Source organism: Belonocnema kinseyi, chromosome 1, assembly GCF_010883055.1.
Source record: "Belonocnema kinseyi isolate 2016_QV_RU_SX_M_011 chromosome 1, B_treatae_v1, whole genome shotgun sequence".
In the NCBI taxonomy this organism is placed as follows: Eukaryota; Metazoa; Arthropoda; class Insecta; order Hymenoptera; family Cynipidae; genus Belonocnema; species Belonocnema kinseyi.
Window position 1 is genome coordinate 178,574,786 of NC_046657.1, and position 21,273 is coordinate 178,596,058.

At 36.6% G+C, this 21,273-nt stretch overlaps 1 protein-coding gene across 1 annotated transcript in view; it reads left to right on the plus strand.

Annotated features, from left to right (window-relative positions):
* The window catches only part of LOC117167681 (reticulocalbin-2), a 174,750-nt gene extending 153,738 nt beyond the window's left edge, over positions 1–21,012 (plus strand). The window contains exons 3-4 of the mRNA XM_033352798.1: positions 1,017–1,472; positions 20,709–21,012. Of these exons, the coding sequence (XP_033208689.1) occupies positions 1,017–1,472; positions 20,709–20,880 (628 nt within the window). The 3' untranslated portion in view covers positions 20,881–21,012. The remainder of the gene's footprint in view (positions 1–1,016; positions 1,473–20,708) is intronic.
* The last annotated feature ends 261 nt before the right edge of the window (positions 21,013–21,273 follow it).

Below are 21,273 nucleotides of genomic sequence, written 5' to 3' on the forward strand. Positions count from 1 at the left end.
AACATAGTGAAGATTTGATATAACGACGTTTCGAAACTGTTACAAGTGTTTAAAAATTTATAATTTAACAAAAGAAGTGCGCGTAACGGGGAACTCGCAGTTTGATAAGTTTTTGTGAGCGAAGAAAGTTTAATTTGAGATGAAGAAAGCTCAAACCGTTTGCTATGATAGAAAGCGGTTAACGAGAAGTAAGAGTTGATAGAAATCCGCACGAAATGATTATCGGTCGAATTGTGGAGCGGTCGAGAAACCAGCGATAGAGTAATGGTCTAGATTCTAGGCTACAGAGTAGTTTGCCGAATACTAACATTTTTTTTTGACACATCAATTTTGTTATCAATTATTTTAAAGCAATAAACAATATTATTTTGCAATTTTTCTACACTTAATGAACAAACAATAAAGTTAAAAAAAATTCACATCCATGAGAAATTAATTAAAAGAACCTAAATCTATATAATCTGAATTTTTGTTTTAAGTATTGAGATTTAAAATAAAGAGTTCAATTAAGGACAGTAAGAGGATGTTTGCATCCTTTTGCTGAGGAATACCTATGTTTTAAATGTTTTATGATGATTATCATCTTAAGGTTTGCATCAAAAAATTTTCTGAAGACGAACATTTAAATTCTACGTTTGTGCCGTATTCAATTATCAAGGGATATTTTTAAACATTTTTAAAAATAATTACAAAACATTTTCTAGGCCTAATATTGGATTCTTAATTCTCATATCTCAATATTTGTAACCCAACTTCCGCTTATATATTTTTAGGTACCTTTAATTTATTTCTCATGCATATCATTTCTTAAAATTTATTTATGCTTGTTTATAGAAAGTTATAAAAGTCTATCCAAGCAAACTGTTTGGACTTTTTCATGTCAGATTAAGATTTCTTCGCTCTCGAAAGTTAAGTAAAATCTGTATCCCCGTTACATGCACTCCTCTTATAAATTCTCAATTTACTTTATGAATTCCATTGAACTTTTGACGCTAAAAATTATATTTTTTATGTAGAATGTTGTCGACGGAGGAGTCGCAAGATCGTCTCGAGGACGCGGACTCAAATGAAGACGGCAAAGTAAGCTGGGAAGAAATTATGCAAGATTCTTACGGATCTGATCCCGAAGACTTGGCCCTTGATGACAAGTTAATAAGTGATGATAAGGCTACATTTGAAGCCGCTGACATTAATGATGATGGATACTTAACTGCAGAAGAATTTAAAGCTTACACGCATCCTGAAGAGACACCAGCAATGTTTCCTTTGCTCTTAAGACAAGCAATAGATGATAAAGATTCAAACAACGATGGCTATATTGACTTTCAAGAGTTTCTGGAGAATAGAGCGCAAAGCGAAGATAAAGAATGGCTTTTAATTGAAAAAGACAAGTTCGATCACGAGCATGACAAAAATCGAGACGGCAGATTGGACAATGAAGAAATCCTTTCCTGGCTGGTACCAAGCAATAAGTAAGTTGTTAAAAGCGATTTTACTTGGAAATTATATTAGTGTGTATCAAGTTTTAATCATTAAACTGTCTGATTGTACTTCTAAAACGAATCTTATCTCCAAAAACGGAGAAATGCAGCGAGAGCAGATATCATCAAAAGAGTAGCGAGATTTCTGTTTTTATCAAAATGAATCATCGTGAAAGTATTAAATCTATTATTAATTTTTATTATATTTCATGTGTAATAAGTAATGGCTTGCTTTCAAGAGTTACTTTCGCGAAATTTATTCTGAATTTTGTTGTGTAGCAAGCTGTTTTATTTCAAAAACATTATTCTTCGTGGTCAGTCAAAATGATTAAAATACGAAATTCTTGGGAAAAAACAAAAAATGAACAAGAATCCACGATCAAATTTTGACAATATACGTTTAAATATTTCTATTTCATGCAAAGCCCTTTTCAAGGCAATTAAGTCTGCTATCTGACTGAAGACTAAAATCAAATGCATGAGACACCCTTCTATATCAAGGAGATTTTTTAGGAGCGTAATTGCAGATGAAAGAATCGCAAACCGTTTGCTTAAATATAAAGCGATTTACGAGAAAAAAAAGCTTGAAAGAAATCCGCGAGATCGATTTCCTAATTCCTTTTTTCTATAGATTAACAGTAAATTTGCAAACATGTTACAAAACCAATAATAAATATTTGAAGAAATATATTTCAGGAATAGAAAAATTTGTGACACAAGAATTTTGTATTAGTAAGTTTATGTTTGCAGCACGTAATACATTATTTAAAAGCAATAAGCATTATTATTTTGTAATTTAAAACCACCAAATTCCTCTAAGTGAAGATAGTAAGCCTATCACGTCTTTTACTATCACAGGAAAAGGGCTGTATCAATTCAAACGCAACCTTTCAACGGTTGATGGACAAGGTCATCACCCCAGATGTGAGACCATACGTGTTTGCCTATCTGCACGGCGTGATTGTCGTCGCTGAAACCTTTGACAAACACTTCTACTAGTTGAAGCGGACCATTAGACGTTTGAATGAAGCAGATCTGGCGCTAGCCCAGATAAGTGCTACTTCTGTCAAACTGAAGTCAAGTTTCCGGGATTCAAGTTTAATAAAGATGGGTTGTTGCTCTATGGAAGAGGGCATAATTGTTAATCGCAACTACACTTGATTGGGGATTGGTGAAAGGATCCATAATGAACTGAGAGGAATTGAGAGTAAATTTAGTTCCATATCGAGAATAAGCGAAAGTACATCCAACAATACCCCAGCATAGATTGTACAGACTACTAATAACAAAGATACATAGGGCGCTATGAAACTTTTGCAATACAGACGAAACTTATATATTTTTTCGAAGTACTTTCCACCGCAGTGAATACACTTTTTCATACGTCGGAACCAGTCATCGAACCAACCCTGCCACTTTTCTTCTGGAAGATCTGCACGCGCTTGGTCCCACGCCGTCAAAAGGTCAGTTTCGTTAGTCAATCGACGCTCTTTTCGTTGTTTTTTTACTTCCGGAAACAAACCAAAGTCACAGGGAGCAAGATCTGGACCTTCGCTCTGTGAGCTGGTGCATTGTCGTGGTGGAATAGCCAAGTGCAGAGTCGAGATTTCGGCCTGATGTTTTTGAGTTGGTTTATGACTTGAAGTAAATATAACTGAGTGCACCAGGAAGAGGTGACTGTACGCTGGTTTTACAGTACGACCCTATCCACAATGCCGCGTTTCCCAAAGAATACTGCAATCATTCTTTTGTTTACAGATCGAATCTTCCGCACCTCCACTGAAGCATCCTCATCCTCAAACAGCCACATCTTGTTTTGTGATTTTGTTCGAAAGTCGTAATAATACAGCCAAGTTTCGTCGCCTGTTATAATACTATTTACATCTCGAGAAGATCCCGATTCAAATCTTTTTAGCATTTTTTGGCACCACTTTACTCTCGCTGCCATTTGCTCCTCGGTCAAAGCATGTGGTACCCATAGAAGACAAACCTTCCCAACATGTAAATGTTCATGCAGAATTCAATGGACTGCTGGTGCACTAATGGCGGTCGACCTGAGCGCGAGTCGTCTGCGAGACTGAAATTTCCCCTTTCGAACTGTTTGTACCATCGGAAAATTGTTGTGCGATGCGGACAATCCTTACCCAATACCGGAGACATTTCCTCAAAACTTTGGTCTACACTTAAACCGCGAGAAAAGTTGTATTGAATTATCACACGATATTCTTCCTTTGTCCACGATGCCATTTCTCAATCGTTCCGGACTGCGTGCTTAGACAGTACTGAGACCTGCTGAGTCAACATGTTTCCTCTTCCTACCTAATTTTCGATGCTCTTTCTAATGACGCAAGGATCATCTCTCTTCTTCCAATAGGTTTCGTGTATTGCAAAAATTTGGTAGCGCCCTACGTAATTGACAGTACCCAACTCAGTCCAACCTTCATACCAACAATTCTAAACAATAGTGGATAATAAGACTTGAAATTGCTTCTACTCTGAATGAATAACGTAAAGATAGTGAGGACAAAAGCCCTTAAATATGTAGTTTCAAAGAATTTACAGATTGCTCTTATAAATTGCCTCAAATTAGATGTACGAAGGCGAAGAAAAACGCAAAAACATAGCGACTTATTGTTAACCAAATTAATAACAAATGTGCACATAAAAATACAAAGCAACCATGCATAATAAAGCCAATAGGTTCTCAGAAAACACTTCTCAACATTCAACTCAGTACTTAAAAATTATAGAGTAGAGAAAAATACAAGAGAAATAGCCAAAAAAGTACACAAGAAAGGTCATTGAATCCTCTTTACGGCAAAAAATCTTATCCCCATTAGTCCACAGGTACTTTAATTTTTTATTTCTTCTAAGTTGAAGAGCTGCATTATATGCAAGCCGATTATTGTTAGAGAGCGATTCTCTTACATACAGCGGCACGCTCTCACTTCATCTAATTATATCAGTTGTGAATCCACGCTTTTTCCTGCAATTTTCTAAGAGTTTGACGTAAGTAGATTGCTATATAGTTTAACTACCAATATTAGTGGGTTGTTCCATCATATGTCATTACTTATAAGAACTCTTAGGCGATAAATAGACGAAACGTCATCTTTTGTGATGGGCACCTCCAAAGCAGCAGCAATCTGGCAGAAAGTAGCAGGAAAATTCTCTAACTATTTGACAGGTAATCCATGAACCTCAATTGTTAAAGAAAGCGTATATTCTAGGTAATTACATCCAATCATTAGACTAGAAAATTGAGTCTTAAAAACCCTGTTCTCATCTGAAGCAGATTCAGAGCTTAATGATATCCGTCACGTTCGAGGATGTGGTCTCCTCTAATACCGTAATGCAGGAAGTATTTTTAACAAAATTAACTTTTATCAAAATTTACGAAATTTAAATTAAACCAAAATCCAAATTAAAAATCCCATTTAACGTCCAATAATCAAATTGATGCAAAATCCTGTTAAACAAAACAAGAATCCAACGACAATTTATTTATGTTTTTTTATTTTTATTTTATTGTAATTTGATGGTCATAAAAATAAAAAAAACGAAAGAAAGAAAAAGAGAATGAAGGGGATGTGGTTGGCTGCCTTCTCATTTTTCTTTCTTCTTTTTTCTTTTCCGAAAATTTTATTTCATTTATTTTTTTTCAGATTATAATAGGGTTTTTTTGGTTTTCGTTTATTCGTTGTGGTCCAAATTTGGTCGTTGGATTCTTGTTTTTTTAACAGGATTTTGCATCAATTAACTTTTATATCCTTGATGGCTAATTCAAAGGAATTATTAAATGTCATTTGTTTGGCCTTAAAATTCTCCAACAAGGTAGCGATTTTTAGAAGGCCAGATTCCTGTCTCTTAGCAACAGCATTGGAAATTAGTACTTTAAATCTAAGACCTAGCATGACAGAAGACATCCATGGCTCACTAATATCTCCCTCAGACGAAACAGAGAAAAGAGACCCTCGATGACGAGTACTTTCTTTGCCCAAAGATTTAGAGCAATTAGTGCAGTTCCAAACCTTCTGTTCTTTGGTGATAATATCAATGTCCTTAGTTGCCAAATTCAGACAGGTCATATGTGACCATGCACTACACTTTCCACAAGCTAGAGAGACTGTCGACCCTCTTACGAAGAACACGAAGCTCCAATGTCGGAAGGTAAGTTTAACACCACTAAACATTCATAGCAACTTCACTTCTTTATAGTATCAGTAATTTAACTAATATAACGTATCGATAGAACACACGTCATGTGTAAACGACCAGGGCCTTAATTAGTTATTAATTAGTAATTAAGGCCGAATATAGTTACGAAATTTTTCATCGAAAAGGATCGATGCACCAAATGCCGGATACACTATCCCTTATGTTCGAAGATGGAGAAATCGACCATATTCCGACCATGGTGCCTGTCGAGGATGAGTGGTATGCCAGACGTTGGGAGGCTGTGTTAAAATCACCAGGAAACTACCATGGTTGGAAAGTGGTAAACAGAGAGCTCCTTAAATACCGGAATAATCCAATAATGTCAGACATTATTGACGACTACGATGTTAAGAAACTGTTGGTTCCGAAGAACTCCCAGTCAGAGCTGATGCATGAGGTGCATTTTACGCCTAAACCCGCACATTTGGGTCGGCATAAGACCTACTGTCGGACCAGAATTCGTTATTATTGGCCTGGCATGTTCAAGGGCATTACGTCATTCGTAAGGAATTGTGATACATGTCAACTCAATAACCTGAACAAGCCCAATCACGAGGGCTTATGACCCAACGAATAGTCTAGGAGCCATGGAAGTCGTAGCAATCGATGTCATGGGTCCTTTCCCTCATACTAAAAAGGGACATGAATACCTGATAGTATTTCAGGACTTCTTTTCCAAATGGATCGAGTTGGCACATTTGAAAAAGGCCAATGTGAATTGATGCAGATTTCCTAGAATTAGTAGTCACCAGGTGGTGAGAACTCAAGGTGCTACATTCGGACAGTGGCACGGAATCCAATAATGCACTACTTTGCGTTGGAGTTCGGCACCCACCGCTCGTTCACACCCCTGTATCATCCTCAGGCTAAGCCTGTGGAAAGAACCACTAGGGTTATGAAGACCATGATCAGGTCATTTATTGATGAGGATCACCGAAGCTGAGATCTTCATTTGAACGAGTTCCGATTCGCCTATAACCCACCAATAACTCACCAATAAAGGCATTTATTTTGGGATCATCTGCATTATTATTTTGCACGATTACAGATAAGTTAGCCGGTAGAAATTCTCTTTGAATTAAATTAACCAAGCAGTAATTTAAGCGAATTATAATTAATTAAGCCATTAATCATTAAGTAAAATTTGCTAATAGGTGGGAGACATCACACTAGTCCGATCTGGAATCGAAACAATTAATTTTAGGTGACTCCTCAAAGGGGTAAAATCTACCACAGGGTTCCTATCCAGCCCCTTACCTCTGCAGTCAGAAGGCCTATTGTTTCGACCGAGTCGAGCGCTTGCGGTTCAGTCTTTTTCAACAAGAAGCAAGATTTTCACTACGAACCCTACGCAGTATCCACCAACACGATACATTAGGAAGAGAAAAAGAGACACAGTGCAGGACTGTTGTTGTTGTTGTTGTTGTTACTGGCCGCTTAGCCTATATAACATTTTTAAGAATAATTTGCTAATATCGGTATTCTGAAGAAAACTATTTCCCCAACGCTCAAATCGGCTGAAACAATGGGCCCCCCGACGGCAGGGTTAAGGGTCTGGATGCGAACCCTGTGGTAGCTTTTACCCCCTTAAAGTAATTCTTTGAGTATTTTAAAATCATTATTAAAATCAAGTTTATGTTGTTTGTTGTTTTGACACACCGGTACATGATGGTGTCTGAAATCTGAGGTTGGCAATTCACGAGTTTCAACATGTAATTTTTATTATTATTAAAAGAGACACAGAAGTGAAGGTGCCTTCCTAGTATTCGCCCCAGTGGTTCAAATCTTGTAAATGAGGAGTTTGACGGGATATTATAGATTCCGAAGGGGTAATTCACAAATTTCTAGGCCAGGATTATCACCCCTCCCTAAGTGATAGGGGGTTGAATTTTCCACCACAATGCTTGTACGGGTAGTTTATAAAGCCTATAACTTAGTTTCTAATTACGCGATTTATATTTTTCTGAGGGTTTTGGAAATTGCTTTTTACATACTTTCATCCTATATTATAATAATTAAATAAATTAATTGCTTATTTTATATTTTTTGCAATTTAGGGTTCTTTGATTTTTTTTAGTCGCAAAAGAAAGCTTGACTTTTTTACTATAAAGAACCATAAACAAGAAAATGGAGAAATTTGTTTTTAATAAGCTACATGACCGCATGTAATGGGAGTCCTGGCTTACGCTGGGCCTCAGATTTAAAAATAAATACATAATTTAACCATTTTCTTACGTATAAGCTATGTCTATTAAATAAATATATGCCTAAGGCATTATCAATTAACACCTGTTATTAGCCTAAGTACTATCAACCATAGTTTCTAGAGTCTAACACGTGGAGATAACAGTACAGTTTTAGACTCATTTTATTTAAACAAAAAAATTGCGGTGCTTGATTTTTATGAGCCCCCTTGACTCTCATAATTCGAGTTGTTTGAAATTTGTGAGTCCCCTTGTCTGTCACTTTAAAACCTATTTAGGCAGTTTGCCTTTTCTTTGTAACAGCTTTCGTCTGTTTCACATTTCCCGTACTCTTCATATTCTAGGACTACGTCTTAGTTCAGGGAGCGCAACATTTTCCAGGAGGTTCTTCTTTCTTTTTAGAGTACTCTTATTTTTTATAGTAAGTTTAGGTACGGACAGGCGCGAATCCAGAGAAGTGTCCTGGGGACACCCAGAGAAGTGTACGGAAAATCTGAAACAGTTGAAAACCGATGCGAAAAAGAGGCGAACAGCCTTAATATGTTCTAAAATCAGAAGCAAGGGGACTCAAAAAAATCAAGCGCCTCGAATTGTGATAGACAAGGGGACTCACAAAAATCAAGCACCTCGAATTGTGAGAGTCGAGGGGACCCACAAAAATCAAGCGCACTTTTTTTTTAATAAAAGGAGTCTAAACTTGCATTGTTACCTCCACGTGGCAGACTCTGAAAACTATGACATCGTAGTACCCAGGCTAATAGCAGGCGTTAATTACTAATACCTTTGTAATATATTTATTAAATAAATACAGCTGATACGCAAGACAATAGTTGTGTGTGTATTCGGTTTTGATTCCTTTTGAATCAAATCGATGGCCTATGACAAAACCACCGTACGCATCTTCTGGTTGTGAATAGAGGTTCTCTCTACCAAGGGTTTCTACTGAATATGGATATAATAATTAATAAGCAGGCACGGACAATTTTTCAGGGATTGTCCCTAAGGAATAGCCCCTAAGCGGAGGCGTGACAACCGTGCCGAATGCTAAATGGCACACGGGCGATGTGTCTTAAACGGTGACTTTGGGATACCGAGCGACCTCTTAGAGTAAGCAGCTTTACCTTGCATGCAGTTTCTAAACTCTACAAGGACGGACGAACCCTTTCCCTAGCCCCTCGTTGCTTGTAATCGATGCTCTCAGAGGTGCAAAGCTATCGCTGGTTCGCAACCTTACAGCCATAACAGCATGCCAAAAATATGCCAAGGTGCGAGATGGATGCAGGAAGCTATCTTAGTCCCGCATTCTGCCTTTGGATGTAGGTCGTTCCCGCATGAGTTGGACAACTAGATAGTAAGTGAGCTAAATGCTCCGAGTGTGCATGGCCCGCCCTGCAGCTACCATCGGGAATGTCTTGGCTCAAAATGTGGCTACGATATGTTAAGGTGGAAATGACACCGTCTTGGCATGCCAAAATGAAACCCTCCGTACCAGACTTCAATCCGGGCGATTTAAGGAAAGCAAACGTTAGCTCACACGAACTTGACTGATCCTCCACATTTCTGTGGAAGATAACGTGCATCCTCTTATCGAGGATCTGTTCACGAAAGTTTTTCTGTTGTGCTTTTTTAAACCTTGCTTTCAGGAGTGAGTACTCGGGATAGATAAGATTTCATGCATTTTGCTCACCCCTAATACTGCAGTCAAGTCCGAGTGCTTCAGCAGCCTCCTCCGCTGCTTTGTACAGAAACGCTCCTTTGCCCACTTCTTCGTGATTCCTGACCATTTTAAGAATAGGGTCTCTTCCATTTGCGACTCTATGTGCTGTACCCAGAATAATCCTGTTATGAAGACATTCAAGACTCAATCTTCCGCGACCATCTTGACGGCGTGCGATGTACAGTCGCGGAACAGAAGACTTAAGATGCATGCCGAATGAGACGTTTGTATCTGCTTATATCCAGAATGCAACTCTGCGGCAAGCCCAGGTATGTATAAGTCTGCCCAGCGCATAGGTGTCGTATAGCGCTTCTATCAACGAGCTCAGGACCTTCAGGGATGCCATTAAGTTTTCCTCGCTTCAAATAAACCTTGCGAATTTGTCTCACCCAAATTCCATTACAATTTCCTTAGTATATCGTTCGACAATCCCTAGAGCTAGATGTAGTTGCTCTTTGTTTTTAGCATAGATCTTAAGATCGTCCATGTAAAATACATCAGTGACCTTGTACCTTGTCGGAATGGCCAAATGTTAGAGATAGTGGCAATAATGTAAAACAAAAGAGGAGTGGGCTCATGGTGTCGCCCTAAAAGACACCTCTCTGAAAGGTGACCTTGTTAGTTGTCACACGATTTTCTCCAGATGAGATAGTAAATTAGGTTTTCCAAAGCGGCATCAATCTCTCTATGCATCTAACGATTTGCGGATGAACCTTTAACCTTTCCAAAAGACAGATGATAAGTATATGGGAAGTCGAATCAAAAGCTTTTGATAATCAATCCAGGCCATCGATAGGTCACGCTGGTAGAATGCTGCATCTTTGCAGATACATCTATCGATGAGCAGGTTCTCCCGACATCCCGCTACGCCTTTCTTTGAACCTCGTTGTTCATACATTTCTTGCCACACAGGTTCAATTGCCCGAACAATCCTATCATTTAGGATAGCTGTGAATATCCTATGCAGTGTGTTCAGAAAAGTGATTGGCCTGTAATTCTTCGAGTCAGCTAAGTGGCCTATTTTCGGCAGGAGAATTGTGCGCCCTTCTACCAACCACTCCGGAATCGGCTCTTCCGACTTTAAATATGAGGTGAATATACGGGTCAATTGCTGTTGGATTGCAGGAAACTTCTTCCACCAGAAGGTTTTGATACAATCTGGTCCCGGTGCGGAAGAGTCGAGATGGGTCAACAATATGTTTTCTGATGGTCAGCAACTTTGACTTGTTAAGTGAGTGATAACGGGTCCGGAGTTCGCGCGCGAACTTTCGAACCTTGGCGGTAAAATTCGTGCCAGATGTGATGTAGTCAATCACACACTGAATGCGGGACGCGTACTGTCTTGCCCAGCCTATCTTTATGGCAAGTTGATGCATTCGTGTTTTGGTTTTATGATCAACCGTTGGTTTTGTTTTACGGTTCGCATCGGCCAAAGGTCTCGTTGCATTATACACACAATAATTTATAGCCCAGAGGTCGGATTCTTCGGAAAAATGTCCACGAAGCTGGTCATCCATTTCAGCCAGATCTTTAGGCGTGAGAGAAACCTTGGTGTTGATGTTTCTCCGGGTCATAAAGCATCGCTCTTCCTCTATTGGATGCCTGCCTGCAATTGGTATTAGTATCACCTCTCTTTCTCTGTTGCCGGCTTGTTCTAGCTGTGGTGGAGTAGGCGTTCCGCTTACATAGCCCCTTTTTCGGAGTAGTTCGGCATGGTTTCGCAGACGTTGCTGCGAAAAGTGCGAAAGCTCTGGGTGTTTCTCATACCACAGAGCATGGAGCCGTGCCATGTAACCTCGTTCAGGAGCCACACTCGCATCGTAGCACTCTAGCAAGTCGTGATTTAGTCGCTCCGTCCACCTAAAGGTCCCGAGATTCCGCCGATTCATCACATTGAATCCATTTTGATGGGCTCCCCCAGCTCTAGAGTGGTCGGCATTGTTGGCCCACCCATTGTCGGGAGCCCTGCGCATTCTGTTGTTTTGAACCCCACTTACTACAATTATGTTTGGTGTTGTCATTGTTGTTCCCACGAGACGCTAGGGTAAGGGGTTCGTCCATCCTTGTAGAGCCCTGCATGCAAGGATTAGGCTGCGTACTCTGAAAGGTCGCCCGGGATTCCAGAGTCACCGTTCTAGACACCTCACTAAGGTGCCATTCAGCTTTCGGCACGGTTTCACACCTCCGCTTGGGGGTTAATTCCTTTGGAACCACGCCTGGACAATTGTCCGCGACTTCCTATTCATTTTTTGTAACCATATTTAACAGAAACCCTTGGTACAGGGACCCTCTATCCGCAAACCGAGGACGCGTTCGGTGGCTTTGTCATAGGCCCTTTGGTTTGATTCTACAGTAATCAAAACTAATTAAAAAATCGCGAAATTTGTCATCGGAAAATCTAATTATTTAATAAATGTAAAAAGGGGATCTCTGGAGAGAAGAATAAGCTTCTTATTTAGCATAAGAATACATAATTTTATTTCAAAAATGCCTATGCTAACCTAATTTTACTGTGATCATCTATACTTGCTCTAAATTGATCTTTCTAATCAACAACTTAATATTTTCCTAGTCCTTAGACTTTATTTTATTAATTAAATTCTACAAAATCTCTATTTGGCAGCTCTGGCTCTCTTAGCTATACGAGCTATCGCTTCAGTAATCTTACTGGGATTTCTTACATCTTACTTTATTTTGTATTAACCGGTCTTACATTTTATCCAGTCCATAATACATAAAAGATTTCTAAAATGCTCTAAAAAATTTATTATCAATATAACTCAATAACTCCAACTTTATTTTCTTTATTCTATTCTTAAAGATCCCATAGATCGACTACGTTTGCTGTGAGCAGCAAAATAAGGTAAATGACCTCTTCTTCACCCGGAGTGATAACAAGGAAAGTTCATTAAGATTTATTCGCAAAGGTATAAAACGGTAATTGGGTCCTAATTTCTATTAACTATTCAGAGGTGCTAATGCTACTGCAGTCTATTGTCAGGTAATCCGCCTCAATGAGGGGTAATAAGCGCGTGCCTTCAATAAGTTGAGGCTTGGCTACGAGTCCTTATCAAGGGAGGTAGCTTGGCTTCCGAAATACTGAGAATCTAAGAAGGGTGGAGGCGCTAGGGAGAGCGTTCAGAGCTAACCCTAAGGAATTTACGGTTTCCGGTATATTGGAAAGTAAAAACAAGTGGGACTCGGAGACCTTCCAAACTAAAAGCAAAGCTTTTCTCTTTCTTGTATTTATCTCCCAAAAATACTTGCGACTCTTCGTCATTAAAATTCTTGTCTGCCTGTTTACTAAATAGGAAGAGAGGTGAACCGTATCTGCCAGATGAAAACAATCAGCAAGATTTATGAATTATAAATCTTGAATTTTATTTGTCTAGGCAAGCGTCAAGGTGAACCTTTGACGTCGACTGCAAATATAAATTTAAGAGTCAAAATATGTGCATGGTAATAAAAATATTAAAAATTATTCTCATTGAGAATATCAATCGTCAAATCTCAAATTCAATTTATTCTCATGGAGAATAAAAAATATTCTCTCTTTCTTTTATATCAATTCAATTATTCTCAGGGAGAATTAAAACTCTTTATTTTCAAATTTAAATTATATTATTCTCAGGGAAAATCAAAATGCTCAATAAAATAATGCTCTCGGAAAAAATATAAAATTTCCTCAGAATTATCTCGTTTCGGTTTTTAGTCTCAGAGTATTTCTTTATTTTAAATGAATCAGGAGATGAATCGTCCTGGTCAGATTTTTATAAAATGCTCAGATGCAACAGAGAATAAAGAGTTTCAGAGAAACTAGTTATTCAAATTTCCAACAACTATGACTTTTTTAGATAGGAGAGAAAGAGGATGAATCCTCGACCCCTTCTTCCAATTTTCGCCTCCGATCCGAGCTTTTCAGCTGCGAGATCCCATCTCCCGTTTTTCGGCTTTCCCGCCCTTTTTATACTCTCTCATTCCGATGCACTCTCAAACTTACGTAATATCGTACGAGTGGCAGTTGTCTTTTCTTCTTCTTTTCTTTGTTTTCTAGCATTTTCCCTACTTTTGCGGGTTTTTCCTATGATGATTCTCATTCCTTTTCTTGTCGAGTTTTTCTTTTGTTGGCTCGTTTTAATTCGTCGTTCTTATGGTTTTTGAAGTTTTGTTGAAATTCCTTACGGAGTTCGGAGCTTTAGATGTATCTTTTCTTTGGATTCACGCTTAAGTACGGCTCCTAGTCCTATATCGCTTGCGTCGGTTTCGATTTGGAAGGGTTGAGTAAATTTTGTGCAGGTAAGATGTTCATTGCTTCTATTATTACGGCAAAGTGTGGGATAAATTTTCTGTAGCAACTTGCCATCCCTATTATTCCTTGTAATTGTTTAATACCTTTAGATTTAGGGATTTCTAGGATTTGTTTTATTTTATCGTCACCTATTTGGAGTCCTTTGTCATTAGTTTAAAACCTAAGTATTTAATTTCCGAGCAGCCGAACTCACATTTGTCCGGACTTATCGTTAAATTTAGAAATGAATTTTGCTGATTTTCAAGTATCTACTCTTTAGGTCATGAGTGCAATTGGGTAAATGTTCTTTTTATAAATATTGTTAACCTTTCTTAAGTCTGAACAAAATCTGTAATCTTCTTCCAGTTTTATCATCATTACTATAGAGTTTGACCAATCTGAACAAGAGAGTTCTATTATATCCTGTTCTAATAATTTAGCCACTGTCTTATCAATTATGTCTTTGGTTTTTGGCCTCATGTGGTAATAGCGCTATTTGATAGAATCGTGGCCCTGGACGTCAATTTCATGTTTTGTTAGGTGGGTCGCCCTAAATTTTTTCAAATATACTTTTATTTTGTCTCTTAAAAGTATTTTAATTGTGATTTTTGGCTTTCGTTAATCTCGACAATTCCTTTATAAAATTCTGGCAAACAGTTATTTTGTTCGTAAATTTTACATGGATTATCTGATAAATTATTTAATCTCATCGCTTTATTTGTTAAATTAACCCTTTTGTTTTTCATTTTCGTTTTCATTATCTCATTTACTTTTTAAAATTCCCTTTTTAACTTTCTTAGATTAGTAACTTTTTTACTCGTATTTGCTATTATAAAAAATCTTGCCTGACTTCTTTTTTCTCTCTTAATTCTAGATTTGCCTAAGTTGAAAGAGTTTTCTGTGCTTGAGTCGTCACCAGTGTGGTGGGTGAGGATGCTTTCGAGGGGTTGGAATTTGTTGCTCGTGATGATGAATATTAAGATTGAGATATCCTTTATAGGACTTATTGCAGGAATTTGAGCATTTTTTGGGAATGGTTAGAGTTGATATGTTCCAGGGAAATTTCGCTATCTTTTACTATCATGTTACTTTTGTTGAGTTCTCTTGTACTTTTCATATTAATGTTACCTCCGAATTTGAAGTTCCAATCTTTATTACTATTTCCTTCTTTTTTGGTCAGCGGTTTTTCGCAGTATTTACATTGTTACTTATTTTTCTTTCTTTAGGCTAAAGGTCATGTGATACTTAGCAAATGATCGATTTTATCAGTGTAAGTTTCCCCAGGCTTTTCCTATAATAATAAACATTTTTCAAAATTTGGCAAATAAAAGCGAACATGCTAACGGGCGTCCCCGAACTCTTCGTTTATGGAATAATTAAGAAAAAATCATTTTGTTAACTTGATTAATGTGTATATATTTTGAGGGTATTTGTGTTACAATTATCCCCAGCTTTACTTCCAAACTACACAATTTTTTGGTCGAAAACTTGGGACAAGCAAAAAAAACATAGTAACTAATGTCCCCGTAAATGAAAACCGGTCCTAACCTCAAAATATTGCACATCCATACAATTTTTATTTACCATAATAAAATTGTTTTGGTATCCTTCAAAAAAAGAGTTCGGAGATGTTCGTTATACTATTTTATAGCATCGTCGAATTCAGCATTTGAAAATTTTAATTTTTGTGGATGAAAACCCGGGGGAACTGAGCCCGATCTATCTCACGACGAAATATCACTTGCCCTTAAGGGCATATGATACTTCCTCATGTGGTAATTTGGGTTCAGTTCCCTTGGCTTTTTTTCCACGAAAATGAAAATTTTTAGAAACTGAATTCAGAGATTCTATCAAATATTATAACGGACATCCTCGCACTCTCCTTTTTTAAGAAGAATAACAACAAAAATGATTGTGATAAATAAAAATATTATGTGTGGGCACCATTTTGCGATTATGATCGTTTTTCAGCTCTCTGTCATTCCGATAATGAAGGTCTCTGTCGAACCGATGCTATCGGTAGCACTCAAGAATAATTATGAGAAAGAATTGTAACGCACATAACCTCAAAATACACAAACACATCAAATTTATCAAACTTAATTTTTTTTAATTAACCCACAAAAAAAGAGTCCGAGGACGTCCCTTAGGATGTTCGCTATCATGTTAAAAAATTTAAAGACAAATTCTTTATTATTATAGGAAAAAAACCGAGGGAACCGAACACTGGTAAAATCGATCATTTTTTAAGTATCACATGCCCTTTAGGCTGTTGGAACGGAGCGTACAAAAATGGAGAAATTTTCCCGATGCCGAAAGGGGTTTCATGGTTGTGGTATGTGCGCTGACTAATTTTTTTTTAAAGCGGGAAACTGCTAAAAAATATGAGTAAGGGTGCTTTCATACGATTGCAGATCAGATTGCATGCAGAAAGTTCGCAGGAGTGAAAGAGATAACAGAACATACAGTTCCCATCTCTTTTACTCCTGGGGACATTCTGAGTGCAATCTGCTGATCTGCAATAATGATAAGCGCCCTAATGGGGTTCAGCAAATTATGTGAATTGAGCAGGAAGGGGACTCACAGCTGTTGGCGTTGATAGCTCAGCCGCAATTGTTCGTACTAACAAGAATGCTTTGTCGGTAAAACACGCATCCGTCTTCGCAAGAATTTTAAATTAGAATAAAATGCAACTTGTGTTCTTTTTTTATAATTTTATTGTTTATTGGCATGGCTTACTTCATCTCAGCATAGGAAAACTGTGGCAATTGATAAAAGGATGCCGCCGTGAACTCGCTGATAATAATTGATCATAATTTTTTTTTAAACAACATATTTATTGAAATATGCACATATCTTGTTATGTTGTAACATGCAAACACATATATTAGTGGCGCATTGCGTAGAATCGTATAAATAAGTTAAGTATTGTACAACCTATTTTCGCTTAATGGAACACTAATACTACTCGCATTCTCAGAATCTGTTTTCTATTTTAAATAGTTTTTACATTGCATCTCTCCGAGTGCAATACTTCGATATCTAAGAATAATGAATCTTTGCGAATAAGAACGTAAACAATAGTTTGCACATTTTTCCTTCAAAAAATGGTTACTAAATTCCACATCTGCTGAGCAGCCCAGGGGAGTTACACGATTTTCGCTTTTGCATCATAGGTGCGCGTCAGTTTTGTGAAGAGCGGTGAGTCGTGAAACATTGGCGCCACCCCTGCAACGTCCGGTCTGTCTGTTTGTTATTGTTTTGCATATAAGAAATCATGATATGTCATAATTTTATCGTCTGTTTGTCTCTCAGAGTATGTGCTAAAGATTCTCAAAACTTTGAAAAGCTCTGAGAAATTCTCCGCAGGCACTCAGCTAGATTTATTTAAAGGTCCAGGTAGCTCATGTAAATGTTTTAAAGGCTTTAAAATTTCCTTTCCGAAATTGAAATAAAAATACGATCATAAATAACCAGCAAAATAAGATTCGATCATAAATAACAAGCAGAGAGGCTATATCAATAGGGTAGCCGACACGCAACAGTCCTTTGTTAAGCTTTCAGATTAAAATTTAGAAATAGCTTTTTTTAAATTTAATAGTTAACAGTCTAAAACATAATAATTCCGAATCTACGGGTTTCGATGATTTCAGTTATCTAACTTTTTTTTAAATGTTTAAAATTGGAATTAATACAACGTTTCTCGTAAATGGAACTCTGCCCGCCTGGTACGTAACGAATACAAAAGGAACATTATATTACCGTCGCATCACTCTTGAAAGGACCTTGAAAAGGACCCAAATCTCTCTGACTATCTCTAAGACTAAATCATTCAAATCGAACCTGCAAATAATCTCAAACCGGCCAGGCTATTTCGCCGGAGAATAATCTAAGATTTCTATCAGTAGGGTAACATTAATTACACTTTTGAATTATCGTTAAGTTTCGACATTTATTTACAATTACATTAATTTATTATTAAAGTCAAGTATTAAAGTAAATTATAATTGTAAAATAATGATTTTCTTGCTGCTAAAAAACCTCTTTGTTTAGTGAAGCGCGATTTTTTGACAAAGGATTCTGAAATGTCTAATAAAAAATGAGCCTTCGAACAATGCTTAGGACAGTTTGGAAATTGAGATGGCAAAACCCCTGGTTTTAATTTTGATTTCTTGTACGATTCTGACTGCAAGACAATCATTATTTTACATTTATAATTTACTTTAATACTTGGATTTAACAATAAATTAATGTAATTGTAAATAAATTTTTTAACTCAGCGATAATTCAAAACTGTCATTAATGTTACTTTTACATTTTTGCTAATGATAGTATGGATCTTGAAACAGTTTTTAAATTTAAAAACTCATTAAAACTGCAGTTTTCACACAATTAGCATAATCTAAAAATTCGAAAACAAGAAGAATATAGCAAACATTTAAAAATCAATGAAACCGTCACAACCATTCGATTATTTTAGTTTAAAGTCCATCGGTGTCAATTAACCGTAATACCCTGGGATACCGAAGAAACCGAATGGAGCCTCTACAAAGTACCCGTAAAGACCCCATTGGGTCCTTATTCGGTTCCTTTTCAAAAAACTCGAAAAAACAGCAAAATCAACTTTTAAATTTTGGAAATTCGGATTCTATGTTAAAATTCCCTATAGTAGGTCACAGAATAATCGCAAAAGTTTTTTTTTTTGCAACGGTAAAAATTAAAAAAAAAAAAAATAACACGTATAACTCCTGTTGACAACTTCTTTTTTACAAATTATTTGATCCATTAAAAAGTGGAATTTACACACTTCCTGTCGAGGCTTAACAATAAAATACTTTTATTCGCACTTAATTACTTTTTACTAACGTTCAACCTCATTTTTTGTAACGGAAAAAAACCTTTTATACTATGTTTAAACGGGTTCAGTCGTCTCCTGAATGTTTTTACATCAATGTTTTTACTCCATATTTAATTTATATCTCCATTCTTGTTTGGATCAAGCTTAACGTTTTAAAATTATTATCCACTATGTTCAAAATATTACAAAAACTGCGAAAAATACTAAATCTACCATGATTCCAATCAGCTTTCATTAAAATGTAGGGCTTCGCGCTAGTGGCGCCAGTGTTTCATTTTCTGCCGTCCTTCACAAAACTGACTCAGCGCATTTGCATGGCGAGTCACCCCTTGGTACAGACTAATTTCCATTTTAATTCATTTGTACATTGAATCTTTCCAAGTTCACAATATCCATATCTAAGAATAATGAATCTTTGTGAAAAAGGACGTAGATAATAATTTGTAAGAAGTACGCGCCTGTAATGTAGTTATTTGCTTATTTGTTGCAAAATTTCTCTGCAAAAAATTGTTACTAAATTCGATATCTGCTGTGTAGAATAATTTCTATTCTATGTCTTGATATATAAAGAACGATAATTTTTTAACGTCTGCGTAGATCTAAAGATAATGTTATTTTCAATGAGAACTCTACACTTCTCCTGCAAGATATTCTAACAATAATTTTCTCTCTATCAATACGAAATTTTTGTGAGGTTTCTGAGCGTCCCTTTCGGAGGGCGTTTCACATTCTGGGAACGCGAGTAATAATAGTGTTCTATAAAGCGAGAATAGAAAATATTTATACAATTCTACGTAATTCGCCATTTCATTTTAATTTAAAATTCCCGCCAAGACGGATGCAACTTTTACAGACAGTACATTTTTGGTAATACGATCAAGTACGGCTGAGCTATCAACGCCAACAGCTGCAAGTCGTCTTCCTGATCGATTCACGTCGTTTGCTGAACCACATTACTCTTTTATTTTTTAGCAGTTATCCAATTTTTTCGAAAAAATAGATACTAAGCGCACATTCCACAACCGCGAAAACCCTTTCCGGGTTGGGAAAATCTTCGAAGTTCATTTTTAAAACCTCCAAATCGAATTATCATCGACCGGTGGTAAGTGCTGAGTCTTTTATAGATTTCGAATTTTTTCGTGCGCCCCGTTCCAACCGCCTTAAAGGGTTAGTTCCACTGTCTCATCGAGCTAAGACGCAGAGTATGAAAAAGTTCGTGTGATGTGATAGAGCAAAAAGATACTGAAATTTACTATTTTTTGACATTCTCGCTGTATAATTAAAGTCATGATCTATGAAATATATAAACTACTGCATAAATAGAAATGATCGGTTCTCAGTGTTAAGAATTATTTCTTTTTTTTCGCGAAACCTACACTTAGTAGAATAAGACCTAATTTATTATTTACGTAGGCTTAAAATAATTTGGGTTCCTAACAACTAAAAAAAATATTGCTTAGCTTTTTCAGATAAATTTGTACAGCAAGTTGGTTAGGAACTTCTGTACGCTTAACTTTACAAATTTTTTTTCTAATAAATTTCATTTTTTAACTTACGACCTTATAAAACTATAGACGGACGATTCATACATATATAAATTAACTAAAAGTTACCTTTTTACAAATAACACTGAGGTTTGAAATATTCAAAGTGGAATGAACTTTGATATTATTCCAGCTTCACTTTTTCATCAAAATCCACAAATGTCTGTACACTATCTTCATAATATCTAATCACCAATTAATCATCAAGATAAAAAGACAAACATGAGTAGATATATCGAAATTTTCGTTAAATGCTCTTTTTAAGATTAGAAAAACATTCTAAATGTGATTCCTTTATTAGAATTTTTTATTAGAAAACGGAGCTTCAATGTATTTTTCGCTTACTGAAAAGTCTTCAAATAATATCGTGAAATAATCCTTAAAAACCCCATTTTCAGTGACATTGCAAGAGATGAGGTGGATCACCTATTTGCGGCTGCGGATGACGATCATGACAATCGTTTATCTTTCGAGGAGATACTACAACATCACGATGCATTCGTCGGCAGTGAAGCAACGGATTACGGAGATCATTTGCAGGATATTGAACGTTTTCAAGATGAACTTTAAAGCTTCAAAAATTCTTTAGTGCTTGTCGTTTATCTTTTATTTATCACATAATTCTATTCTTGTATGCTTATAGTTTTGAAACTGGATTTTTACAACGATGGAGATCAATATATTTTTGGCTTTATTTAATAATAATGCTTAGTGAAAATTTGAAAATTTAAGACAGAACCGTCCCTTCCTTCGCTCGCTTGTCCTTAATTTTTAAATCTTTTTAGGTCTATAAATAATAATAGTCAATTTTTTGTTTTTGACACATGGGGTCACATAAACCTAAAATACGCATGAATTTGTTCTGCGCATGCCAGAAATATCGGCGTTCTGACACCACTGAGTGTTAGTATATGGTAGGGTTCCAGAATCGACGACGAGGGTCGATTCTTCGATTCTCAAAAA